Below are 27,956 nucleotides of genomic sequence, written 5' to 3' on the forward strand. Positions count from 1 at the left end.
GACACTCTAAAGGTCAGGCTGAATAATCTCAGTGACAATAAAGTCTTTTTGTTAGCTTACCCAAAAACAACTGGAAAAACCTGTTTTTTGTTGCCTTTTTTTTTTTTTGCATAGCTTTCAATATTGCTGCACTCTCACCTCTGCATATTGCAAGCCCATCTCAGTTCTGAGATAATTTCTTTAAAGTTCTGAATATTTTTAATCCAGTTCTCCTTCAAATACATAATATATAATTTCTACCAATTATAAATACATCATTTTTATTCATCTGATTTCAATAACATGCATTTGTATAATTACTGTACAATCAAAATAGACATTGACTTTACACAGTGTGTATGCTTTTATTTCAGCAGAACTGTTCAGACACACTGCTCAACAAATCAAGCAAATAGGGAAATAAAAAGGAAAAAAAAAAGGAGGAGGGGGAATAACCTCTGGGAAGAAACAAACTCACAGTGTTTACAGACAAAAAAAAATAAAGGAAAGGAAAAATACTTATCGGAAAAAGGATTTATTAATACATAGAAAATCCCCACAATAGTTGAAACACACTTTAGAAACTAGTAAACACATTAAATAGAGTTGTGCCAATTACTCAGTGCCCAAGCATCTGCTCGCTCTTAATTAGATGGGGAGGTGAATGACCACTGTTTATTTTCATTTTCCTCATTAATTATGAAAAACTGCATTTAATTCATCTTGCATGGTGAGAGACTGGCTGCGCAGATGTAAGTCGTAAGGGAAGTGGCTCTCTGTAGGCAACCTGAACATCGAGCTCTGCCCAAGGGGACCCCTGGGTGGCACTGCACAGTAATGCATGCCGTAATTGTAATTTTTGCCATAGTCCAAGCTTTCTTCTTGCTTCAGGGAAAATATCCCATTATAGTTAATTGGGGGAGGACTTAAGGGACCTTCAAACTGTGGGCTGGCACACTCGGGGGAAGTGCTCTCGTAGAAGGACTCGTACGCGCTGCAATAGTTGTAGGGTTTCATGGACTTGGAGTTGTCGAGAGTCCCGTGCCCTGGGGGGGTGCCGAGCTCGGGGCTGTGGTAGGGGGGGTAGAAGGTGGAGTAGGGCGAGCGGGCATGATGGGCGCCTTCACCCGCCTGGCCCATCAGAAAGCTTCGGGCATTCAGCTGCAGGCATCCTGCCACCAAGTTTGTCGTTGGCTGGGACAGACCCTTGCACAAGTTTTGGACAAAGGTGAGCAGGTCGGGCCTCTTGCCAATTCGCAGGATTTCGGAAAGAGCCCAAATGTAGTTCTTGGCTAGTCTTAAGGTTTCTATTTTAGACAGTTTTTGTGTTTTAGAGTAACAAGGGACCACTTTCCTTAAATTGTCCAGGGCGTCGTTAAGGCCATGCATCCGGTTCCTCTCTCGTGCGTTGGCTTCTTGTCGCCTGAATTTGATCCTTTCCATCCTGATCTTGCTCGTCTTTTTTTTCCGAAGGCCCCTTCGCCTGGGCAAGCCGTTCTCATCCTCCTCTTCCCTCTCTTCCTCTTCCTCCTCTTTCTCTGTGTCTTCTCCAGGAGATCTTTTAATATTCTTTCCTCGGAGTACAATCTGCTTCGAAAAGCTTTCCGGGTTCTTCATTTGCTTTTGGTCATCGCTTTCTCTGGAAAACTTTCTGCACATCTGGGATTCTGGCATTACAACAGACTCATCAAACGGTAGTGTTAGCATGGTTCTATAATCTTAAGTTACCTGAAAGAGGGCCAGCACAATATTTAAATATTTCCATTTATAAAGTTTGCCGACTTACAGACACATCCTCATGCACCTTGAATGTGTCTGAGTGCACGCTGTATGTATAGGAGTGCGTGTGCATGTGTATAAAGGCACAATCTACATTTTTCTCATAAAAGGTCAATTGCAAATGCTTGCTTATCAAAAAATAAGTGCTATCTGGAATTTTAAAATCACTTGAAACATTCAGGATCTCACAACAAAAAGCCACATTTCTTACAGATAAGTAGAGTAAATCAATATTTAAAATGCACAATTACCTCTCATCTCATTTATCTTATTTTTAAACAAGCCCTTCGAACCCTTGCCACCATGGAATTCAAAGAAATGCAAAACATGATAAAGCAATACAGAAATTTCATTAATCCAAATTCCTCTGGGTGAAAAAATGAGAAGAACGAGAGCAGTCTTAAAATTGAAAAGTGCCACATCTCTATTAACTGATGGTTAAACATTTTTTAAATCACTTTAAACTTAAATTTCAGAGTTTTTGTCCCTCCACATTTCTTCCTTTTTGAATCAAGATATTAAACTCCTGTAAGTTACAGTGGGTGAGAAAATATATTAATGGAACATCCCCCCAAATTACTCAGCTAGTAATCAAAAAATGAAGTATTTTTTTTCTAATGATTTCTATGAAAATCACACATTACTTATTTCATACTTAGAAAAAAATCAGGAAGCACTGAACCCTAAATGTATTCAGATCAGAATTAGGAAATAAAATCTCCCTACCTTTTTTTTTTTTCTTTTTCCCAGCAAAAAATCTAAATCGTATTATATACTTGGCTAGATTTAACTTATTTACTTATTTTTTTTTCCTCTTTTTTTTTTTTTTTCCCTCCCCCATCGTTTAGAGGGGGGAAAAAATTTCCCTGCACACTATAGCAGTGTTTATGTTTTGCAAGGCTCAGGCGTATCCCCCAGCCCCTGGCTGACAGCAGCGGGCTGTGGGCTCTGGCTGCATTCGTGCACGTGTGCTCACAATCCAGGCTGAAACAGGGAAATAATTTCCCCCTTCCAATTATTTTTGCTTTTGTTTTCAGTTTGGGAGCAGCAAACACTTGGACTCACGGTCCTCAAAGAGACAAACAAAACGAATGCAGGGACTTAATAGAACAAAACTAAACAAAAACCCCGGTAAAAAACTAACTCTAGCACTATTGTCTACATACTTGCAACATTACATCGCACCAACGAAAGTATGCAATTGCATCAGAAGAATAAAATGTTAGGAGGAGTTATTAGAGAGTAAATAGCATACATAAAATACAAGACAATGATACTGTATCTTTAAACACTTGCATGCACACCCAGCACCAACTGAAATATATCTTTATTTGTATTACCTTAGCTTTTTATTTCATTCAACAATCAGTTTTCATTTTTTGCCTTCCAAATCTTTTCAGTCTGAGTGTCGCATCGTCTCCTGGAGTCTAGATCTGTGTATATCTGCACTATCTCATTGATCTCTAAAAAGTGACATTGATGCCAACTGCCAGAGCTGGTACCCATGCCATCTGCTAGTGACGTCACGGGGCAGAGAAAACCACGTGAGCCTTTCTCCTGGGACCTTCATTCTGCACTGATCATCTGGCATCCCTCTAAGTGGGTACCAGCATTCATGTATCAACACAGAAGGTTAGACTGATAGAAGAAAAAAAAAAAAAGAAAAAAAATCTGCACCAGCGTTGCACATGCAGTAGGTGCTTTTCCACTGGAGCTGCTTCTTTTTAGCAGCCTAGCTGCATGGATAGACATGCCAACATTTGGTGCTATCCCTGCCTACAGGTACGGCTGCCCTGTAGTTGTTAATACAGTATTGTTTATATAAAAAGTGCTGTCTTGTATTGATCGAAGTCCCTCCGGTGCACCTGGTACCCAGGAGAAAAAAAAAAAAAAGGAAGGCAGGAATTGGGATGCATTCTGTTACTATATAGCACAGTCACAAAAAGTAGTTCTTGTGTGATTCTGTTGTGAGCGATTTCGGGGTGTGGGCTTTTTTTATTGTTTTGGTGTTGGGTTTTTTTGTGTGTTTTTTTTTTTTCTTTCTATTTTCCTCATCTATCTATTTATTTATTTATTTATTTTTGTTGAAGTGCAGTGTGTTGCTACAGTACACAGGATAACAGCAGCAAATCCCCTACTGCCGTTAAGAAATCCTCCCCTCGCGTCCTTCGGCATTTTTTGACCTCCCCCCCTAAAAGAGGCGTTAGAAGAAAACTGTGAGAGTTCCAGTGTCACAGTGTGAGGATCGAAGCATTGCCCTTTCCGATGATGAGCGGTTTGCCGGGCAGACCCAGTAATCTCTTGCTCGCACCCTTCCCGCCCCCGGTGTGTGTGAGGATTCGGGGTGCTCATGGGGTTTCTTCTGCCTGCCTGGCCTGTTGTGAGCACTTCCCTGAAACCTCAAACGCGAGGTCTCGTCGCTGGCAGCATGTCCTGCCTCTTCCTCTGTCCTTCCCCTCTGTGCTTCCATGTGCCCCTTTGCAGCTCCTTCCCTTGTGCCCTTTTCCCATCTCCTTTCTCCCTCTGCCCATCAGCTGCCTGCATCTCCTCCTCGCCTCTCTGCTCTTGCTCCCTTAACCCTTTTGTCTCTTCCCTCAGACAAGAAACTGTTAAATGGAGCTGACAAAGCCTCTCGGCTCAGCCCGGCCATGGAGCTTATGGCAAACTCCACCTTGGTTTGTTTTTTAGATGTTTTGCGGTGTTTTCTTACGAGGGGCACGTCACACATAAGCGATATCAGGAGAGTCACAGGGAGGACGACATGTCATCTTGGAAACATTTTTTTGAAAGTTTGCTTTTATTATTATTGTTTATCACTGCCTTTTAGCGACTAAGTAATCTCTATTTTAAAAAGTGAGATGCTGAGTATGCTTTTAGTATTAAAATAATCCCTGGTAGAGCTGCTATTGTTATGGGTCTGTGTCAGCGTTTCTGTTATAAATCCTGTTTTTGAAAGGTTTATAACTCATCTGCGTTAATTCACATTGGGCCCAAGCTTGGCTTTAATGTTCTGAGCCCTGATCCAATTATTTTGTTTTCACAAAGTTTCATTTAAATCTGGACTTTTTTAATTAAAAAAAAAAAAAAGAGAGGCAGCAGCAGAACAAGGTGTGCATGCATGTGTGCTATGTGCATCTATGTGTATGTGTTCAATAATGTCAGGGTCCCTGGCTGAAATAAAATCCCTCCTCTAAACTTTGTGTGTGTGTGTATAAAAATATATATTTTTAAGAGAAACAAGGAATATCAGGTCATTCCCTCTTTATAGAGCTCAGACCTCTTTTTATTTTTATTTTTTAAAGCAAATGTATTTACAATGAGAAAGATGTTAAAACTTAAGTGGCAACTGTTCAAAAGGAGCAAGAGCTGTATTATTCATAACATTCATTTCATTTTATCCCAAATATTACAGTCTGTGTAACAGAGAAGAGGGTAGAATCCCATTATTCTCAATAGGAATTTATGTATTAAGATTTATATTGTGGAAGGTCCTAAGGGTTGTCAACCTTTTCAAGGATTTTGCATATTCAGAGTATTATACAATGCACGATAATCTAAATATGCAAAGTCCCGGGGAACTGAACCCTGTTTCAATGCATACTAAAAATATTACAAGAAATTGAAGGAAAGGTCGACATTGTAGTGTCTCTGTGTTAAGAGAAGGCTGTAAAAATTTCCAGTTATATTGCCCAACCTCCAAAAAATGCTTTTATTAAAATATTTTCTCTTTTTTTTTTTCCTCCTGAAGTTTTTGTTTTTTTTTTAACTACTTAAATATTACCATAATATGCATTTTTGAATGGCTCATAGTGGTACTAAAAACAAAATAAATGAATTAGACCGTGCTGGAGGATTCCCTCTGTAGCAGTAACATTACATTTTTGCAGATTTTTAATCCATCATTTGACCTTTTTAATATTTTCAAATAAATAGTGGAGAAACAAAATAGCTGAGATATCAAGGTTTAAAAAGCCTCTACTGTGCATGCATAATAACTTTTCATAAGGATTTTACTACGCATTTTGTATTATGGATCCATGATATGCAAATGTGTCCTGCTGTTAATATGCATTCACAGCATACCCCATAACTGCTGCTTTGCTGTCTAGTGTGAATGCATGTTAAGAATAATACACAAAACACAGTTAAATGCACTCTGTAGAATGACTACATGACACCAAATATGTTGCTGAACATATACCATGATTTTTTTCCTGAGCCCAAGCTGTATAGTTTTGAATTATAAGTGACTCTCTTACAAATGCAATACTATCACAATGCATGAAACAGAGCTAAGCATTAACAGAGCCACTGAAATAAGAACTAGTTCAAAGGACTGCAGAACCTCCACAGCGCATTGGAGGGACTGACCCAAACTGCGCTGCAATCAATGGGAGGCCTTCCAATAACTTCAGTGTTATCATCAGACCTCCAAGGAATGTCTCTACTCTTTTCATTATTATTATTAATTAAAAAAAAAAAAAAAGTCATCCTTTCCCACCCTGACATATCTTCCAGTTGCACTATATCAGGAGAACTGCACCCAAACTCCAGAAACTCTAATGGTGTTTGCTCAGGACCAGTTTTTGATGCCTTTGTCATTTGGGTTTGGTGTGTTGTTTGTTGTTTAGTGTGGATCCTTCACTGGTAGCAAAGAGACCTCATGGGAAATGGGGGACTGTTCAGAAGTGTGAGTGAGAGTTAGCCAAATATTTTTCTTTTCCTCATCCCCTCATCTTTCCAGTGAAAGCACTGAAAGCCACAGCAACTCTGTTCCCCGTGCACATAAAGACCTGATGCAAAATCCTGCAATGCAAAACGCCCTCTTTTTCACACCTGATTCAGAGTGTCCTCCTACTGCAGCACTTGTATGCACAGCCCAAATGCCTGGGGAGGACCAGAAACACCCCTCAAAACCTGCTTGGCTCCAGCACTTGGTGTCTGCACCTCAACCAACGTGCCATATGCACTTCATGTGCCTCCTGTGTATCCCATGCGCAACCAGTGCTCTGTAGCACCAGAGCAATGGACCTCCCCAACCAGAGGTGACCCAACCCTGTATCCATCCCTCCACATCCCCAGTACAGCACTGTAGGCTATGGACAGCTTTCTGAAGGGAACCTGCCTTTCCTGTCAAGTCATCTGAGCCCTCTCCCACCACCACTAAGATGATGTACAGGGATATATGTCCTTCTCTCTGGAGAGATTAAAGATGACACTAATAAGGACCCTAGATTCAAAGAACTAACCTACATTTGTCCAAGAGGATTCGGTTCAGTCTGAAAATGTGATTTTAACCCATCTGCTAATACTGCAAAACATTATAAACATGCTTTGCACTATCTAAGCCCCCCATAATGAGGATATACGTTTTGCTCTAATCAGACATCCTTAGTTTTAGGTTTTGAAAAGACTGTTAGGGACAAATATGAAAGAGTTGCAGAGGGGTTAGTTACTCTGTTTTTATGGGAGTCACTTGAGTAAAGCATGAATTCAGAATCTGAAAATGGAGCCTAATACTAACTGCTTATGGTTAACCAAAACCGCATGTGTGACCAGAAACTGTTCCAAGATTTCTGAATTACATGAATAGAATGGATATGATTTAGATATGACATACATTTGGCATAATCCTATTAATTTTGAGCTACTCCCAGCTTACGCTAATGTAAATGAGTTGGGAGACAGTGGGGCCAAATAATTTTAAAATGGAAAATGCATTTTTAAAAAATTGAGATAAACCTGCATTAACCTTGCTGCATTCCACCTCGCAAAGCAATGGCACGGCATAGCCTGAAAGCTTTGTTGCCAGATTAAGAGGTGATCTGCGTCTTGCAGCTATATGGGATTTAATGTACCTCTCTCCCCGGGGAAAAATGCTGTAGTCATGCTGGTTGCAGAACTGTGTCACTTCTTGAAACCACAATGGGTAAGGTCATTCCTATTGCTTCATGGTGTGAGGCAATCCTAGGGTACACATGAGAAAGTGTTTTTTGTTGTTGTTGTTTTTGTTTTGCTTTGTTTTGTTTCTCATGCTAGGTGGCTGGGGTTGTCACACTTTATTCTGCTCTACCTTGAGGATGCTCTGAGCTCAGTAAGCTTGGCAGCCTTTTGCAGGTGCAGTAGGGACATTTGGTTGTGGCACGCATCCTGGTGCTGCTGAGCAGTGCCTACTCTCCAGTGGCCATCTCTGTCAAACAGCTAGTTGGCAATGCTGTTTTTTTGTTGTTGTTGTTTTTTTGTTTGGTTGGTTTTTTGTTTGTTTGTTTGTTTGTTCTCCCTTTCTTCTGCCAGTGCCTACAGTGACTCACAGGCAAGTGTCGTCTGTGTTTCCATTTTGAGGATGTCTCTGTCCCCAGCAAAGCTTGGTTTTTGGGACAGACCTTGCTGTCAGTCCCTTCCAGAAGAGGTGGTGTGGGTGTGTGCGGCCCCAGAAGAGATCTGCACTGTTTCCCTTTCTTCAGCATACCCCATGGCTGTGTGACACATGCTTTTTCCTTCATAAACATGGGGCAATCCTTATAAAATCTATGAGGTTGATGGGGTAATTTCCTCTACTTGCTGGAAATTACCCCCTGTAAGAGGTGTCCAATTGGAAACCCTACACAGCGAGCTGGTACTGGGGCAAAGCCCATCTTGGAAATACCAATTCAGCTAGAAGAGCAGAAGGACCTTGCAGAAAGCACATGCTGAGGTGCACAGTTTGCTTAGGATTATGCAGCATGCTCTAAATTAGATGCAAGAAAATAGAGAAGTTAAATTAACACTGACTTCATGGAAGTGCAAATCAAAACCGAAGAATAATGTAAAGAATAATTAAAGAATTAGTGGATGAGATCTCCTGGGATACTGTCCTTAGGGACAGAGGAACTGATCAGAGCTGGCAACTCTTTAAGGACACTTTTCTGAGAGCACAAGAGCTCTCCATCCCCATGTGTGAGAAATAAGCAGGGAAGGCAGGAAACCGGGATGGCTGTGCAAGGACCTGCTGGGCAAATTGAGGCACAAGACGGAAATGCACAGGCAGTGGGAGCAGGGACATGTGGCCTGGGAAGAGTACAGGGATGCTGTCTGGATGTGCAGGGATGGAATCAGGAAAGCCAAGGAATGGCTGGAACTGAGATTGGCAAGGGGTGCAAAGAATAACAAGAAGGGATTCTGTAGGTACATTGACCAGAAAAGAAAGGCCAAGGAGAGTGTGTCCCCTCTGAAGGGTGAGAAGGCAGAGCTGGTAATGACAGTCATGGAGAAGGCTGAGGTATTTGACAACTTCTTTGCCTCAGTCTTCACTGCCAGTCAGGCTTCCCACGTCTCATTTCCCTGAACCTGTAGATGAGGGCTGGGGGAGCAAAGTAGGGTTAGGGCAACCCCAGGCATGAGTACAGACTGGATGAAGAACTCATTGAGAAAAGCCCTGAGGAGAAGGACTTGGGGGTTCCAGTGGATAAAAAGCTTGAAATGAGCCAGCAGTGCGTGCTTGCAGCCCAGAAAGCCAATTGCATCCTGGGAGACCTCACTGTGGTCTTTCAGTACTTAATGAGGGCTTACAAGAAAAAGATGGACAGTGACATTTTACACAGGCAGATAGTGATAGGACAAGGGGGAATGGTTTTAAACTAAAAGAGGGAAGATTTAGATTAGATGCTAGGAGGAAATTCTTTACTATGAGGATGATGAGGCAGTAGAACAGCTTGCCCAGAGAGGCTGTGGATGTCCCATCCCTGGACGTGTTCAAGACCAGGCTGGCTGGGGCTTTGGGCAACCTGATCTAGTGGGTGGCATCCCTGCCCGTGGCAAGAGGGTTGAAACCAGTTAATTTTTAAGTTCCCTTCCAACCCAAACCATTCTATGATGATTCCATGATGAATGTAAAGTGCTGGTGGACAGTTCCCTTCCAGGAAATTATAGCATGTTTTGTAAGTGGAACTTTGGAAAAGATTCTTGCAAAGTTTTGAAAAACTCTGACATTTCCATTATTTGCAGCAGACCTTTGAAACTCAGCAGGGAGAAAGCCCTCAGGCTAGAGAAATGACTTTTCTTTACCCCATGAAATTTTATCCAAGTTCAGGTGAGCCGTAAGCTCTTAAGAATCATCATTTCTTTTCTCTTGCTTGCATTCCTCAGGCAAATTTTAGCAGCATGATGATATAATATCGGAACACCTTAGGGAAAAAAAGAAAAAAAAAAAAAGACCTTAGAAATAACAATTCCTTTAAACTTATTCTGAAAGCACTTTATTCAAGTTGAGAAGTTGAGTAGTATACTGTAGGAGATGCCAGATCTACAGTTGCCTATGAAAGCTTAATTCTCTCATGTACAAATATACAGGTAGTTTCTTAACAGCAGAGTTCACCTGAGATGCTTGTTTTTATGAAATAATATTAAGTATGGGGAAGGATGATTCAGGCTTACTGTAATGGGAATACCTGTTCCTTTTGGTTTGCCTTCTGTTACCTGAATTTATAAACCTTCTTGGACAGGGCTCTTTCTGAAATACCAGTCTGATGAAGATAATTAAATTTTTGATTCAAAAAGCAGAAAAGCTGCAGTATAAGGCATCCCAAGCTATTTATGAACTATGGCCTCCCTTACTTTTCCCAAATCTGTGTTATGCTTTTGACTTCTCACATTCGCCGACCATCAAATGCAGTGTGACATTACAAGTATTTAAAGACCTTACCAAAGGTCTTACTTTCTTTATCAAACAGAAAGTAACTTGAGGTATTAAAAAAAAATCTAAGTGAATGTCAGAATTAAATATTTGTCATTATAGCACTCCTATGAAGACGGAAAATGCTACTTTCCAGAAGGAAAAGGGTAGCACAAAGATCTTACGGCACAGATCCTGAAACTTTTTCCAGTTATTTACAATGCTCAATGGAAATTTTAAGAGTACTCAAGAACACAATGTCTATTTTATAAACACTCCAGAAGATACTTTTCAGAAATAGATAAGATGAACTGTATACTCACCAGATCCTCTAGCTTCGTTGCCTTTTGCTGTTGTAGAAAATTATACATACTTTCATTGACTTGAAGGCAGTGGAAGAAAGACTAATATACTTTTGGAGGATCTTAACCTCAAGACGCAGAAAGTTCATGTCACAGCAGAGAGTGGAAGCTGGGTCATTTGAGCTATTTTCCCCTGAGAATAATGGAGACTTGATGGCAGAATCTGACCACAAGTAGAACAGTTTATATATATATATATATATATATATATATTTGTATATATATATATATATATAAAAAACTGTTTTCTGGATTCAATCCTCAAGTCTCTGGGAAAGGGAACCAAATTCAGCTCAGCTGTAAAATGGTGTTCAATTTGGATTGGTGTGTAATGATTTTTTTTTTCCTAAAACTGTTGCTCAGTTGATGTTTAAAATAAATTTTATTTATTTTTTTTTCCTAGGGACAAATGAACAATCCTAATACTTCTAGCTGCAGTTCTATCTATACATTATTGATGTTTCTTACCTTTATAAAAACCCATTTTAATGTGTTTTTTCACCAAATTTCTTGGGCTTATACTTGTATCGATATTTTTGGTAAGATCTGCAGATGTCTTTCAGGAAACAGTGTTGTCTAACAGCAGTAAATAACATTAGAAAAAAACAACATGAAGATATGTTCTGCCATAAAGAGAGGTGAGGTTATCACATATGTAAGTACAAGACGAAGTAAACAGTAGTTTCAGTAATTTCCATCTTTTTACATGTCTTATGTCTACGTAATCTCTAAGAAGTTGTGTAAGCCATATAGTTTGCCAGCTTCCTCAGCCACCAGGCATCATGAAAACCAGTGCTTCATACACATCCTTAAGCACACAATGTTGTTTTTGGAGGTAACCATTTCAAAATGGGTCTCAACCTTACAGGGTGTACTAAGGAAATCAAGAAGTATCTTTTGGCAGCCCTGAGTTTTCATTTCAGTCCTTGGGTTGGCTGAGGATTGGTTTAAATCCCTGAAGAATTTAAAGCAACCATGGACAGAAGGCACCTGGAAGGTTGGAACAAAGCCCTTCATTGTGGCCCTGTGCCCTTGGGAACATGGCCTGCTGAGCCCAAAGTCTGCTTGCATTTCTCTGTTGTGCTAGTTACCATATAACCTGACTTTCTAACTGGCTTGCGTGGCCCTACTGGGGGCCTGACTTTTTAAGTTCCTAAAGTACTGGGGAAAAGTCATACAGGACATAGATTACAAAATGCTAAAACAGTCAGTTGTCAGCAGAAACAATACTGATTACTCATGTATTATTGAAAATTTGGAATCCTCCTCCCCCCCTCCCCCTTTTATTTTTTTTGCTATGGTATTGCTTAAAAAGTCAGCTGGTATGTATCTGGCCTTCAATTAAGTTGCTATTTCTGGAGAAATACTTCTTCAGTTCAATACTTTATTACTGCAGTGTAACTGGGCGAGGAAAATATGTGCTTTTCAAAAGAACTTTTCAAAGATGTCCATTCTGAATAATGTGCTATAATATGTACAGGGCCTTGTTCCTGTGTTCAAAATTTTTATGTGTGGGTTGAAAGTGTCTAGAGAGGCATGCTGACTTCTGTGTTCTGCATTTGGACCTATAAGACATCCCACTATATAAGCTATCAAGGTAAAATACATCTCAAAAGAGTACTTTGCTATGAATTTTAAAGATAGGTGTTTGGAGAATATTTGCTGTCACCAACAGGTAGTGACTCGAATAGCTGTCTCTCCCTGTACCTCCAAGCCCTTGGAGTAAGCAGTGTAAATACAGCTACTCTGATTACAAATTAGTGAAGCGATCGAGGAAGTACACTTGGTGTTACAGCTTGCTCTTTGTAGCACTGAGCCAGATCATGGGAGTTTTTCAAAAGCTGCCTAGACATGGCCCTTGGCAACTAGCCCTGGGTGGTCCTGCTTGAGCAGAAGGTTTGGGCAGGATCAGGATGATCTCCAGACCTTCCAGCCTCCAGAGATCCCTTCCAACCTCAAACGTTCTGTGATTCAGAGCCTCCTGCATGCTTAATTGAAATCAGGGTGTTAAGAGAACACAATTTGTGAGGTTTAGGTTGTTGAGGTGAGGTTTAGGTTGCTGAGGTGAGGTTTAGAGTAAATACTTCAGCAATACTACCCATTGATTTTGATTTAACATGTTATTCAGTCTCTTCTTGTGGCACCAACCAACATCAATGAGCTTCTTGCAAAGACTGCAAATTCTCCAACTCCTTTGGAAACTGAAATCTGGATTATGAACAAGATATTTACAGTTTGATCTTGCAATAAGAAGTGGCAGAACATAGAAGACATTTTCTTTCAGAAAACTGCATATTCTTTTCAGCATAAAACTTTGTGTATACATGCATTGAAATGAAATTTCATTTTGAGAATAGGACACGTAGGAAAATTAAGGTCTTTAATTCATTTTAAAGGGGTTCAAAAGGACAGTTTTTTTCAAAATCACAGACAAAATATAAAATTAGTACCAGAGCAATTTTTTTCTCAAAATGAGACATTTCAACTGAAGTGGAACAAATATTTACTGAAAATTTTGCATATTAGAGCACTTCCTTTTTTTTTTCTTTAATTTTTTTTCATATCTGAAGGAAAGCAAATTTACAAATATGAGCTTTCTACAAACAAAGGGAACGTCTGAATTTTAGTCTACTGTACTAAAATCCCCATGGCACCTGGGCTAAATCATTGTTTAGAAAAGACAAACCTCTTTCAGACATATGTTCTGGATTTACAGCTTTCACCTTATTAATCTATTCCTCTATCATTTACTACATCATATAATTCAGATATCCTATTGTTATTTAACTATCACAGATAAATGTTTCTACATGATTCCCAAATCTGTTTTTCCTTTTTCTTTAAACATCAACAATTCTCTGAAGTAGCAGTTCAGACTCCCCTATACCCTCAATTCAATTTTGCCAAACACAACACAAAAAAGATAGCCTTTGTTAAAAAGTTTAATGTTCTTAATTAGTTGAATTGTTGGACTAATTAGAATACCAATTAGAATTGGCAGGGCTGTCGTTAATTTAGAAGTGCTGTGGTCTAGTGTTAATCGCTATTAAACCTTATAGTTTGTGAAAGAGAGAGAGCAAGGAGATGAATACACACATGTAAACTCCCTCCCCTTCCATTTTAAATGTTAAGGGTCCATAATCATAGCGATCTGTGCTGTCAACGTGTACTTAGGGACTGTTGAATCCATGGAGACGTTGATGCAAAGTTAACAACAGTTTACGCACAATAATAGCATTTCCAAGTAAAAATGAAACTTTTTTGTGTGCTGCTACTAAAATGGCAAAATCCCATCAGCATCTAGAAAAGATGCTCCAAGCACTGAGGACTCTTTATCAGATATATGCAAGAGAAAATCCATTTGAGTTGCATTTACTTTTGGTACCATTAAAGTTGCTTTGCATTTCTTACAGCACATAGCAAATAACAATCTTGCAGCACTGTACAAACTGAAATTAAGCTTCGATGCCTGCTGGTTCAGTAAGTTTATATCACTGTTTCATAGCCGGAACTATCACTCAAATTCCCACCGGGAGTCAGATGCCCAGTGGGAAATACACTGAGGGTTCAGCAATTTTCAGTCTCCAGATCTAACCCACACGCACATGTACCCTTCCCATAGACCTAATTCTAACTTTTAAGTAAAGCGAAGAGCATGGGGCAAAACAATTTTGTTCTTAAATCTCAAAGAAAAATAAAGAAACTTCTATTCAAACTACATACTTAAAACATCTGTTCCTAACTGAAATCACAAGGGACAGTTTCCCAAAGGTGGATGCTGCAAATATTGCTGTGAAATCCATGTGCAGCATCCCTGCCCCCTGCCTGAGCCCAATTTATGTCTACAAGTGATTATACAAAAAAGTGCTCAGGTGGCCAGAGAAGCATGCGATGTGATAGCCTGATGGGTCCAAGTCCCAAGTACAAACATAACATTTCCAAGGTACAAATATATTTTTCACTTTGATGCTTTCTCTAGCTGGGCTGAGTTGTCTCCTGAAGTCTTTCATGGTGATAGATTGAGGCAAGAGTGATGGTGCTGATTACTATTTATCTGGGGCAATGGTGACACAAGCTAGAAGAAGACAGATAGAGGACAAAATAGAAAATAGCAAGGTCAGTGACACTGTCATCTGTGGAGCATGTGGATATCCTATTGGTAATGTGGCACGGCATAAATGTTTTTCTGTTCCTCTCTAGCCTGATCTAGCTTAAGTATTTTTCTGTTTGTAGCAAAGTTTGTCCATGGACTGATATAATACAGCCAGATCCAATCACGCTGCCTCTTCTATGCAGAAAAACCTATAATTCAGTTTCAAAGAATTCAGATGTTTAAATCATAACTTGTAAGTTTATGGTCAAGAAATCTTTGCCTTGTTCAAATGGCATCTTGTGCTCTAAGGCTTTATTTAACCTCTTTTTATGTAAAGCTACAGTAGAATATGATGTTTGTGTCTTGACTCTTGCAGAAAATAGTGTGAATTTGCATGTTTTCTATAGGAAAAGGGATTTAAGAACCAGCTACAAACTTAAACTGCATAGTTTTTATCATGTTACTACTCAGAGCAAATTTTGTTTCTTTTTCTTATTTTTTTCTGTAGAAATCTGGAAAAAAATATGGTATATTAAAAGAAAGGTAGTGATGAAAAAAATGATTTAACTACAAGCCAGCATTTTAATTCAGCTTTTTTTCCCTAAGTGGTTTGGGAACTGCAAGCAAAGTCCTTTTGCTCTCTGCTCTTTACATTACAAGGTAATTTACATGAGAAATTAAAAGAGGAACTAAAAATTATTAATTGGTTTCCAAAAAGAAACAGCTTTTCTCCCAAAGCAAAGCATTTCAAACATTTAAGACCCCTCCCCCTCAAACCCTAGCTGACTTTTTTTTTTCTCCTTTAGGGATTTTTGTTGACTACGGGTCTTTTATTCTTTTTATGTAAGTACTAGTACACTCGTTTCAAGGCTTTGGTTTGGAGCTGCCTAAATGCTATAAGCAATGACACAAAGCCAACTTGAGACCCCTATGCATTTAAAATCCATTCAAATGTCTACTCCAAATTCATTAGATCCCATTTTCAATTAGACTTTTTACAATTAGGGAAGGAAAATAGATTACTGTCATCTTAGGCTGTTGCAACCTATGTTCTCAGCCATATATTTCATGCCATAGCTTCAGGTCTTTGGCATTTAATCTTGCAGAGCTCAAAACATTATTATTTCAGTTTTGTCCATGCAGACACACACAAACATGATGATGCTAAGGTTGATAGCATGTTAGAGGCTTTGCACTGAGCTCAGCTCCAGGTGGGATTCACTCAGCACCGTGTCAGATGGGTAATGAATAACAACCTGCATTACACGTGAAGGACTCACGTACACTCAGCTTCCTCTTCAGCAGCTGCCTGAGCAAAAGCCACAGGTCTAAGATTGTTTTTAGAGAATGGAAAGAGAAGGTATGTTCTTCTGGGTGTCTAAACTAGGTGCAATGAATTACTTCCCACTACCTCTGTGTGTGTTAGATAACTTGCTTAGGATGGACAATTTTTTGATGGCTATTGAATTGAATTGAATTCCATGGTACGTTTTTGTAGGCTCAGAACCAGAGCTGGTTGGAAATATTTCGCCAGATGCTAAAGCAGTTCTCACAAAACAGATTTTCCTTGGACACTTTTAATTTTTAGTGAAACTTGTTGACTAACTACTCAGAAAGTCCAAACCAGTCCCTTGCGGGGTAAATAAGTCTCAACAGGAGTCATCTTTTTGTTGGATGTTCCCAAACTGTCTTTCTCTAGTCAGTTGAATGTCTATGCATCCTGTCCTAGGAAGATACATTGGTGTCCAGGAGTGGTGTGGGCCCCAGTTCTTTTTTATGTATTTTGTTCTGTGGCTATAATATATTTTCCAGGGTGCATTGTAGTGCTGGCTCTGAATGACCATCCCTTGGTATCAAGATTTGCAGCCTAGACAGGGAGACTGGCTTGCAGGGGAGAACTTGCTCCTGAGCAAAACTCCCATGATGTGAACTGTCGTCAGAGAAACAGGCATTTCTCTGTTTTAAGTGTCTGGCAATGAGCTGTTGTTTCCCACTTTGTACGTCAAAGCTGAAAAGGTTCGGTTTCTGAAATTTAAATGCCTTTTTTTTTTTTTCTGTTGAAAATACTGTAGGGGAGTATATCAAACAAATATTGCAACATTTCATCATGGCTGGGATTGAAAACAAACACTGAAATTTTGGGATAACTCACAGGTAGAATATTCTGGCTTTGGTTTAGTTTTAACTAGCTCAAGGTGCCTTGCAGCCACAACTGCATTTTAACCTCTCACATATCAGGATCGGCATCTCTGCCTACTGAAGTATGCCCAAATGAAGGTGAGCTTCTAAATGTAATCAGGGAGAGCAAGCCAGACATTTTTGTCTCAGGTGGGGACATGCTGGTTCAGTTCCACCTTTGTGACCTGCACTGGTGGAAGCCCCTGGCCCTGATGCACTGGCCTGCTTCACAGCTTGGCGTGCTCCTGCTATTTTGGGGCGCTACAAAAATCTCCTCCTGTCCAGCCTCAGTATGTTTCCCATGAAATTGTCCTTTCTGAACTACAGCGGCTATGCTGCAGCAATGTGGGAGCAGAGAGGGAGGAATCGTTCTGTTCTTTCAAAACAGATGAACAGCAGTCCCGGCTTGCTTCTCTGGGCATCTCACCACTTGGGTGAGAAGGCATCTTTGTGCTCAGAGTGCCTGGAGGCAAAGAACTATGGTTGTGGAGCTTTAGTATAGACAAATGATTTTCCCATTTTACTGCTATTTCCCCAATCGTTATTTTTATTTTTTGCTTAGGTGGTTTGCAGTTACCACGCTTATTCATTCTATTGTTTGCCTTTAGGGCTTCTCTGTGCCTTTTCTCCACCATTAGTCTGTTCGCTTTTTTTTTCCCCCAGTGATTTTATATGTAATCTTCATTTTAATCTAGCCTGTTAGTTGTCCTCTTGTCCATTGTAGATGCAATTTTTTCTAAAGAGATGAACAATATTAATTAATTTCAGTTTATTACAACAGACCTTGTGTATTATGCCACCACTTTTGCTCAAGTGGTCAGGTTTTCCTTATCTTTTTTTTTTTCCCCCTTTTTATTCTAGCCATATAAAGAATTAGGAAGGAGATTAAATCCACTGCCAAAAGCCATCCAAGCCCATGAGAGAAAGGACCACACAGGGATATAGTCCGCAGCTGAGAGGACAGGAATTTTCCTATGTGTTTACACCTAAGATCTGTTTCACCTCATGTTTGTGTTTTGTCAATAGCCATTACCAAAGAGAGACCCCCGAATATATGTACACAAAGGTTAAAAAGACATTACCCTAGTTAAGTCTCAGCCCGTTCCCTAACAGTTGCTGAATTCTGTGAGCCCTGAAGCATGACCCAAAAATGTTATTGTAATTAATTATGGTAACTCTGATATGCATATCAATTCTTTTTTGCAAACATACATTTATGAATGCCTCTTCTTGTGGCAGAGAGCACTCCAGACTAAGTACATATGGAGTGTAGCCCATCAAGGGTGCTTTATTTTTTTTTTTTCTTTTTATTTATTTTTTTCCTTTTAAAATCTCTTGGTGTGTATGAGAAAATCAGTTCCATCTCAGATCTAGTAAAACAGTGAGGCTTTAGTCGTCTTTTTGCCTTCTTTTTTATCATGGAGCCTTTTTTTCCCCTTGCTTTAGAATGAACAAGACCTTGTTCCGAATCCATCACAATCCTTGATGAGTTTCTGGCAATGGTTCCTACACTGCCATAAGGTTTCCTACTTCTGCACCCTTCCTCCAGATATCACTGAGTCAGTGCACAACCAAAGACAAGGCTGCAAATTAGCTCAGTGTGGTATGCACTCTGCTGCACCGGAGCTGCCAGTCCCTCTCTCAGAAAGAAGAGATTAAAAGAATAAAAAGATAAAAAGAATTAAAAATTAAATTAAAACAAACAAACAAACAATACAATATAATAAAATAATGCTGGAAAGTGGTGCCCTGGTGCTGTGCATTTGGAAAGCATTCATCTGAAGGCAGCAGGATGACTCTTGGAAGTGCCATCCTCCTCCAAAGCAGGGCAAAGGAAGAGGTCATGACTGTAGTCCTTGGTTCTTGCTTCACACCCATTCAATTCTTTTTTAAATATGGTACTAATAAATAGTGAATAATATATAGTAAAATGCTAACAGAAGTCAATAGCAAGTATACTGGTTTACTTGCCAACAAAAAACAAAAGTGAAAATGTTAACATGTGAGTGCTGCTCCCTGTACGAAGAAGTGCCATGTTCCAAGCGTAAGTGTAAACTAAAACCCCATTTGTGTGAATGCTTAATTATAAGGGTGAAAACACTGTCAATCTTAACACTCATCTGGGTTTCATCTTGGATGCCAAATGGGTCTTGCTGTCCTATATGTTAAGAAAAGTCTTAATTTCACAGCCCTGACAGAAGAAGAAGTATCAGCCAGAATAACTGAAAGGGAATCAACATAGACTATCATGATGGAATTTTTATTAGCACCACTTTTTTTTTTCTTTTTTTTTTTGCCTGACTATATGTAAGTATACTGAATCAAGAAAATATCTTCAGCAATAAGTATTGACAAAAGTTTTTTAGCTATTTTATGAGCATGATCAAAAAAAACCCAAAAGATAATTCTGTTCACAGTGCCCGCCGTGAGGAAGCCTAATGCAATTTGCAAAAGACACATGTGCTGCTGAAGCTTTTTAATTGAAACTAACCCATCAAAGGATCCGGAGACTTTGTCAAATGTCTTAAGTTATATCTTATGTTCCAATGCAATTATGATTTAAATGTAATTCTTTAAAGAACACTATAGACAGTCAGAACAAAGTCCCATTGCCGTCTCATACCTATGCATTATTAAAGAGTTACCTGTGGAGTTTTGTCAAAATCTTTACATATTAATATCTGAAAGCTTGTAGGGTTGTGAAGAAAAAAAAAAAAAAAAGAGGAAAAGAAAACAACAAAACCTGTTTTTTTCTAGTATCAGGCAAAACTCATGGCAGGTGGGGAGGACTGTACTGTGTAACAAACAATTTGGATCCCATGTGAATCAAGAATCCTGTAAACTTAGAAAAAGCACAAAGGCAGTTTGCTTTTAAATAAATATTTTAATTTGCATGACGTTAAATGGGAAAGCCATTAGTGCACATCAGTATTTTAACCAAAGTTGGCAAATTTTATCTTTGGCTGTTCCACAAATTGTCAGTTGAATTTGATTTCATTTTTTCGCTTTCCTCTATTTCCCAGAACCTAAGGCACAGGATTTCAGATTACCAGTTCAACAGCATTTTATTCCAGTGTTTGGATAAGAAGGATAAATAAATGAGAAAGAAACAATCCTATGGTTCCAAATTATGGGGAAAAATATACAGCTCAAGTTCTGTTTAAACCTAACATGATAAAGGCTCTTGGAATTTAATTACCTGTAAACCTCATTTATTGTTTCAATTTAAACCCAATAATTTAAAGCATAAAGCAAAACATTTGCTAATGCTTTTTCTTCCTTATTTTTATATCAGAAAAAAATTTACATGTCAGATGCCTGAATCTTGGAGATACAAGGAGAGCAGAGCTGTTGACTTTTATAACATCTTTATCTGGTTTTCAGACTGTTTCTGTGAGACAGATTATCACACTTAATCACATCCAAACTCTCAAGAAAACGCTCTGTAAATGTTTCACATCTATTGAAATGATGGCTTATAACAGTGAAAAATAAGGAAGTGGAGGATGATGAAACCTCTGAGGGCTGTGGGAGATACTGCATTTCTGGTTAGCCTTAGCTTGTGTGAGATAAGAAGACGCACATTGCTTAATGCCTTTCTAAACCTCTTAGGAGAGAATTTGGCTCTTGGGATGCTTGGGACCTGTGCACTGTAGCTTTGCTGTGGATTGTATAGCTCCATTTGATCTTCTCCACCATCGGGAGGGCAATGCTGCAAGCATCCCTTTGCCCAAGCTGTGCTGGGGCGGTGCAGGGATCTAGGGAACAGCGTCGCTGTGTGGGGACTCAGAAGTCCCCTGTTGAAATGGATCATAGCCAAAGTAAGGTTCAAGGCCAGAGAAAGGCTCTGCAAGGAGTCTTTTCTTCAGCCACTTTTCCTTTTTCCTGACAACCCATTCAAATGTGATCTGGTGAGGCTGGAGGAATGAAGCGTATATACTTATGATGGTTTTAGCAGATCCGGCTTCCTGGAAGCTAGCAGTCCATTCAGGTAGAGCAAACCGAGCACTTTCCTCCAGATTATCTTTCATGTATGTATAAACAGCATTTGCTGCAAAATGTGTGAACTACAGAGCTCAGAGTCACAGCCTGCAGCACAGCAAACTGGCTTTTCCTGGAGCTTGTAATGTGATAATTAAATTGCTAACAGGCACCTTAGTGATGGCATTTGCTGAAGATTTGAAAGCCTTCTTACAATCATACCTTTCTGTAGGGGACTCATCAGTAGAAGCAAAGCTATCAGAATAGATTTTTTATATATATATTTTCTTCAATGAGTACATTAAATTTTTATGTGGAGTGAAATGGGACAGGACGTGTTTCCCTTCCACTGCACAATGATTTATTACCCCAAAAAGACCGCAGAACTAATTAGCAGAGTAATTAATTAATATAAATTTGCATATTTGCATTTGCAATTAGTGCAGCCAACTGATTAGTCTGAAAATGGGAAGTTTGACTCATTAGATGTTAGTGTCTGCTGGACCGGAAAGCGGCTGCCAGATGAGGCAAAAAAGCATAGAATAAGCATAAGTGTGTGCGCGCGCGCAAGCTCATCATGTCTTTTGTTAGAAGAACAGAGTGCAAATATGTGGTCTAAGATACTAAGACTGCTATTTAAAAAAAAATATATATATATATATTTTGCTTTTGCTTTTTAGCTATTTTTCCCATTATCTTACTTCCTGCAATGAACCACTGCAACCATGGAACCCAGCAAGGCTTCTGAACAGTGCAGTCTTTAAGGGAAGATAGCTGCAGATATCCTGATTTAGGTGCCGAAAGGGAGCCATAAGGAGCCTCCTTGCCATGTGATAGATGGGACAGGGATATTTCCCCTCATCCTAGTTACGTTGACTAACCAGTTGCTAATGCTGAGAAGTCAAACTTGGCAGAGCCCATAAAAGCCCAGGAGAAATGATTAGCCTTCCAGGTTGTGTTGCACTGTCATTTTTTTTCCTCTTTGGACACCCTAGTGGGTGTGCCTCATTGTATACATCTAAATGTCCTTCTGCTCTGCATACCTGAACTCTGTGTGCTGCACGTACAAGGGTACAGTAATTTCCTGCAGTTTTCATGAGGTTTGAAAGAACATTGGGGAGAGGTGTGTCTGCCCATTGGGTCATAGGTCCAGATGCCATAATATCTGTAGGATGATTACTAACGCTCCTCTCCAAGTGGCAGAGCAGAACTAAGATTGTTTTCGTGTGGGATCAGTAGAAGATGTCCTGATACCTACTGCAGCATTTTGCACTGCTCTCTCTGCTATGGTTGGAGGAAACATCCCATTCTCCTTTAGCGAGACTTACTGTGTCCTCCTCAAGACTAGTGTGACTGGGGATAGGATATTAGCGGGGCTGGCCCCAAAACAGCCCTCTGAAAGCTCTTTGGGTCTTTTTCCAAAAGCTTTGACAAGAGTTCAGCAGTTGATGGGATTCTGACACTTGTGTAGGTGTTGTGGAAGATTCCATTACTGGTTCAGTGCGTTTACATCACACTGGAGTTCAAAACCTGTAGCAGTTTCCCCTAGCTCTTTTGCTTTATCATGGTAAGAATGTGGGCAAGTCACTTTGCTCCTCCTCATTTTATTTTATTTTTTTGGTACTAAGCTTAAAAGTTTATCTACAGCAGTTAGAGCTACAGAGTAGGTGCAGTTATACTTGCAATAAAGGGTGTTTTATCCTGTTCAAGGAATGAGTTTAAGCTAACATTTACTTTGCAGGTATAATTTCTGTCCCCTGTGGGAGTCTGCTGGTATACCTTCATTAGATTGTAAAATCTAAGTGTAAACTGGGCCTAAGTCAACAGGAATATCTTATAAACTTGGATCCATTAATTTCTGTGAGATTTGCAGGTGTTGATTAGTTCTCAAGACGCCCTTGGCGTATTAAATATATGCAAGATAACTCAAAACGTAATCATACTTATGAAATAAGACAATCCCTATATTTCCTTTAAACTTCTATGGCAAGGTATGATAAGCAAGAAAAAAATTTTTTTTTTTTTGATGTCAATCAGGACATTCTAATTCTACATTTAACACAAATTAGGAACAAGTTACATTAACATTTGAAAATGATTACAAAATGAACAAATATGATTTCCTAATAATGTTTCTGAAATATTGTTTCAATAATTAAGTCTATTATTAGTGAGAAAGAATTTGTGAATAACTATCTGATGAAGAAAGAATTAATATGCATAAGTGATGTTACCTAAAATATTTTTTTAATCACTACAGGTGAAGATATAGATTTTGCCATCATTCTTTTGATAAGAATAGTTTTCACAAACCCTGTCATAGTCAATTGCATTATAAGCAAATAAGAGAAAACATTTTAAAATAAAATTTGTCCTTAGTGAATATCATCCTCAGGTAAAAATTGAAGAGTAATCTGTAGGACCAAGTAACCAAACTTGCTTTTGAGCAAATCCATGCTTGATATGTAACCAGATTTCCAAATACATTCTGGACCTACAGAGGTAAATCTGTTCCCACTGCTGTTTTCAGCACGCCACTCCCATTTAACCCTCTATCCACATCCTTAGGAAACTTGACTTTAAAAATCTAGCCTTGTAGGCAGGTGAGAGTTATTTGGGGCATGGATGGACATATCTATATGAGGTGACTGTGGCCTGGGAGCCATGATACTGTGTTATTTAGGTGTTGACCCTGATGTGGGACACGTTGCCTGTGAACGAGGTGTATTACTGGTTCTCTGCACCCCATGCACACAACAGTCCTCCTTGCAGGTTAGGGTTGCTTGGTACCCATCAGCTCAAAGTGCAGGTAGATGCATAGCTCTACACGTCTGTAAGCTCCCAAGTCACCAAGCTGTTTTTTGTTTTAATCTACAGACAGCTGTGAATTTGCTTTTGGAGCTAGACCGAAATATTGTCTTCCTGTATTTACAGCTCTGTGTTCTGACATTGTCTCCGATTCTGGCCATCAAAACTGTGCTAAAAGGAAATAATGCTCTGCCCACTTAGGGACATCCTTTCCCCTCTGAAATTCTCACACTCAACAACTGAGAAGCTGTTCACCTTTTCCTTAAACTCCCCCATGCAAAATAGCAAAACTTTCTGTTTTCGTGAGACCCAAATGCTTCATTTCAGCTTTATTTAAGAGTTGCATTTTGATAAGACTGTTTGATTCCAACCACAATGTAAACCATTTTGCAGAAGCATGACGCATAAGCAAACAGAAAAGTACAGGGTGTACGGTGCCTGCAGTTGGAGAGCACCCCCAAAGAGAATAGAGCGGCAGCAGTGACACAGCACTCTTCTTGGCTACTGTACAGCACAAAGAAAAGGCTCACAATGCAGCTAGCTTCCTCGGTCTAATTAGCAACATGGGGCCAAAGGAAAAACCTGTGACATTCAAAACTGATACTGGGGGAAAAGTAATCTGTATCTGTGAGACAGAAGATGGGCAAAAGCCAGCTTCCATTTGGACTCTGACATTGCCTGCATCAGTAAGACTAGCAAAATACGGAGACCTTCCACCCCAAGTATTGGAGAAATTCAGATTGAATACAGGCACAAAGTGAAAGGTCATAAGCTCAGTTTCTGTGTGGCTAACACAACAGTAAATCAGTTCCGATAAAGAAAATGGTTTCACTTGATAAAAACTTGGTGTCTGTGCAATCCATTTCACAGCAGAGGCAAATAAAAAGGGATTTTTCTAACAACTAAGATTTTTATTTATTTATTGCTTGCAGGCATAGGCTTTATCCTGGAAAGAGCAAAAATAAGTCACTTCCCAAGGCTGTGGTATCAACAGTTCAGGTATTTCAGCATCTGCTTTCATAAGCAGGGGACAAAGAGGTAAACGAATTTCAGTGTCTAACAATCTGACTAAAGAGTGTGATTTAAAGGTGGCCGAACCTCTAAAATGAGTACAACAAGATAGAAAATGACAGCCTATGCTGTCCTTTGCTATAGGATATTATTTATCAGGACTTTGCAGCATATTCTGAATGCAACCTGCCTGTCCTGGGTGAGGCAGGTGAGGCTGGAAGGGGAGACAAGCAGCCAAAACATTTGGTAGGAAACACCTGCTGGCCTGTTATCAGCACATGAGATTTCCTGGAAAAAGGGTGCATGAAGCATGAACGTTGACAGGAGGTGAAAACATACATGACAACTTATGGGTATGCAACCGAGACAAGAGGGAATACCGCTGCCACTCAGCCAAAATTCAGGAAGCATAAACTAAACCTGGATCACAGCAGAATGTAAATCACTGCTTAGCAAATTAAGGACTTTAGTCAAGAGGCATCATGAAAAAAAGTGAGTGCTGTAAAACAACCTCCCCCAACAAACTGGAAACAATGTGTTGGGCGACTACTTACCTATTAATATTGGCTACTGACATCAGCAGAAGTCACAGGGCCTCCATAACAGCTGGGAAGGGGCAGCAATCTGGAACCTGAAGGACACTGCTGCCTTAAGAAAGAAATAAAACAGTTTATGAAAACAAGGAAAGTCCCACCACAAGGAAGTGCTTTGCAAGCAACAGTTGAAATAGCACTACTGCAAGAAGCTCCACAGTGCAAGGACTGAGAGATCAGAGATTTCAAAACAGCAAAATGATGTTCAGATGGAAAAATTATACTATTGATGTTGTTCCTGGATATCGGGAGCTTAATCAGCACATAGATACTGTACAGTTACCAATGAAACAGATCACAGGCTCCCCGATGACACTGACAAATTTTTAGCATCTTCCTGACCAGGAAGACTTCAGTGCAGCATTTTAAGCTGTGCAGGTATACCTTGAAAGCACAATGCAAGACCAGAAGAAAAATACCTTGAGGACCAGTTTCTTGACTGCAGTTGTGTTGAACAGCATGTTGCAAAAGGGGAGGAAGAAGTAAAGAAGCAGACGTGCCACAGCAGCGCTTACCAGGAAAGAAACAGAAAGTGATGACATAATCTTTTGAATGAAGAGATTGTGTCAAGAGGGTCTGTACAAGAATAACTCCAGAAAAAAAAATATAAAAATGAAGTGAATTAAGGAAAGTGCAGCAAGTTGCGTTGCAAAGAAGCTGTGGCCAGAGCCAGAAAAATATTCCCTTCATATAGCACTATCCAAAATATGTGCTGGAAATGGAAACACATTCTCCCACTTCAGCATTAGTGTGCTGATCATCCCACGTTAAAGCAGAAAATAATGGGTTTGTTCCACGTGGCAGGGCTATTGCTGCAAGGAACCTTCGGGTGTGCATGTTGGACCTAGAAAGGGAGGCAGCAGCTGATCTTGCCTGACACGGAGGAAACAACTACCCGAATGTGGGTGAAAACGACATTCTTTTTGAGGTCACTTATGAAAAGCAAGGCAGGTAGATACAGTATTACCGCCAAAGTAACTGCAGAAAGCAAAGAGGAAATTTTGCCTGGAGAATTGTGAAGATTTCAGAGGGTTGGGTGTCTGATGCACAAATGACTAATGGTTTGCATGCCATGTTGTCCCACACACAACAAGCCCAGCTGACTGAAGAGAAGCCAGACCGTTTGCTCAGACAGTCACTGAGCGACTTCAGCATACCTTATGAGGTTTTCCCCTGACAGGTATCTGTGAGCAGGACTCCATCTGTGAAGGTGTTGCCCATTACACGGCCCAGCGCTGGAAAGCTTAGCAAATTAATACAACTTCCTGTCTGGAGGAAGAAATCAGGAAATCCTCCTATGACTAGAGACTGTAAGGTGGAAGAAAATTTCCTTTCTAACAGAGGAAACCCCTATTGGACAGTATTAGGCTGATGTGGTAGTCACCCAGGTGAAATGCAAAACATTCAGTTAAAAAATATAGTTATCAAGGTGAAGCCTCAGGCTCCAGGGAATTGCTAATATTAGTGCAACTGCTTCAATCATGAAAACTCAGGCTGCTATGCAGAAATCGTGAATGAAATTGCTAGCAGCAAGCACAAAAAAACCACTAAGAAGAGGGAAGAGAGCATATAATTGTAATTCCCATAAACACGATTGGTAGATGACACTACCAGTGTGTATTCAGCCACCCAGCTTTCTGTAATTGCAGAACTATATCCTCATTGTCCAACGTTTCTTGAGGCACCTGTTTCCCACTGCTGACAGTGGAGAGACCTAGGGAGTCCATCTCTGTGGTGGGTGCTCTGTAGAAAGCTGCCTCACCTTTTATAATAATTCTTTTTACTGCGTCTTTGCATTCAGAAAGCAATACTTGCTCCAGACAAAGGAGGAGTTTCCAGCTCAAACCGAACTGAAGTAATAATGTTACCAAGCTTCACTGATTTCTTGAAGGCTTCATGTCTGTGCTCGGTGATGACAAGACAGCTGATGTCACTTTAACAGGGGCACCAGCTCGTGCGTGTGGGTACTTCGCTGGTCTGCAGAGAGCAAGGGGTTTGCCTGTGAAAAGCCTTACTAAAACAGCCGTTCTCATTTTCTTCTGTCTTGTGTGAAATCTTTGTGGCTGGGAATAGCTTGAACCAAGCCAATGCCGGTGAGGCAAAAGGGAAAAAGATGAAATGACCTTAAATGGTGGCCACTTTGCAGAAAACCTCATTACCTTGAAAATGAGAGAGAGCACTCTGCAGGTCCTGGCAGCTCACTTGGCCTGAGCGCATGTAAAGAGATTCATCAAAATATCTTACTTACGCAAGCAGGTGTCTTCCTCACCCCAGGGAGAAGCCTTCCAGCAGCCAGTGTTGCAGAGGGGTCAGAGGAAAGTTAATTAAAGATTGAGACTACAGGGTTCAGCCCTTGACCAGAGGAAAGGCTGCAGAGACTTCCCCAGCAACAACAGCCTTAACCAGGGGACTTCCAGCGAAGGGGAAACCCCAAAAAATTTCTTTTTAACCACAGCACCAAACACCACAATATTTCATGAGAGAAGGAAGGCGTTTGAATGCAGACAGGCTCACAGAGAAGA

The 27,956-nt window shown here is 40.0% G+C and overlaps 1 protein-coding gene and 1 long non-coding RNA gene across 10 annotated transcripts in view; one reads left to right on the top strand and one right to left on the bottom strand.

The window, feature by feature from the left end:
* The window catches only part of LOC106045507 (uncharacterized), a 50,781-nt gene that overhangs the window by 13,483 nt on the left and 9,342 nt on the right, over positions 1–27,956 (top strand). The window lies entirely within an intron of this gene.
* Positions 640–27,909, bottom strand: NEUROD6 (neuronal differentiation 6). Of its 9 annotated transcripts, none has more exons than XM_048075625.2 (5): positions 27,683–27,909; positions 25,396–25,485; positions 10,732–10,903; positions 9,802–9,920; positions 640–1,707 (listed from the first exon to the last, which is right to left on the bottom strand). In XM_048075625.2, the coding sequence occupies exon 5, from the start codon at positions 1,684–1,686 to the stop codon at positions 673–675; it is 1,014 nt and encodes a 337-aa protein (XP_047931582.1). In that variant the 5' UTR covers positions 1,687–1,707; positions 9,802–9,920; positions 10,732–10,903; positions 25,396–25,485; positions 27,683–27,909; the 3' UTR covers positions 640–672. The 9 variants fall into 9 exon arrangements, 7 of the variants coding, with proteins under 7 accessions (XP_047931582.1, XP_047931580.1, XP_047931581.1 ...); XM_048075623.2 differs by having other exon boundaries at positions 25,396–25,489; XM_048075624.2 differs by lacking the exon at positions 27,683–27,909 and adding an exon at positions 26,592–26,678 and having other exon boundaries at positions 25,396–25,489.

Source organism: Anser cygnoides, chromosome 2, assembly GCF_040182565.1.
Source record: "Anser cygnoides isolate HZ-2024a breed goose chromosome 2, Taihu_goose_T2T_genome, whole genome shotgun sequence".
In the NCBI taxonomy this organism is placed as follows: Eukaryota; Metazoa; Chordata; class Aves; order Anseriformes; family Anatidae; genus Anser; species Anser cygnoides.

Bases quoted from the DNA above. Each gene is read 5' to 3' on its own strand.
- NEUROD6 (XM_048075625.2), bottom strand. From the start codon at position 1,686: ATGCTAACACTACCGTTTGATGAGTCTGTTGTAATGCCAGAATCCCAG.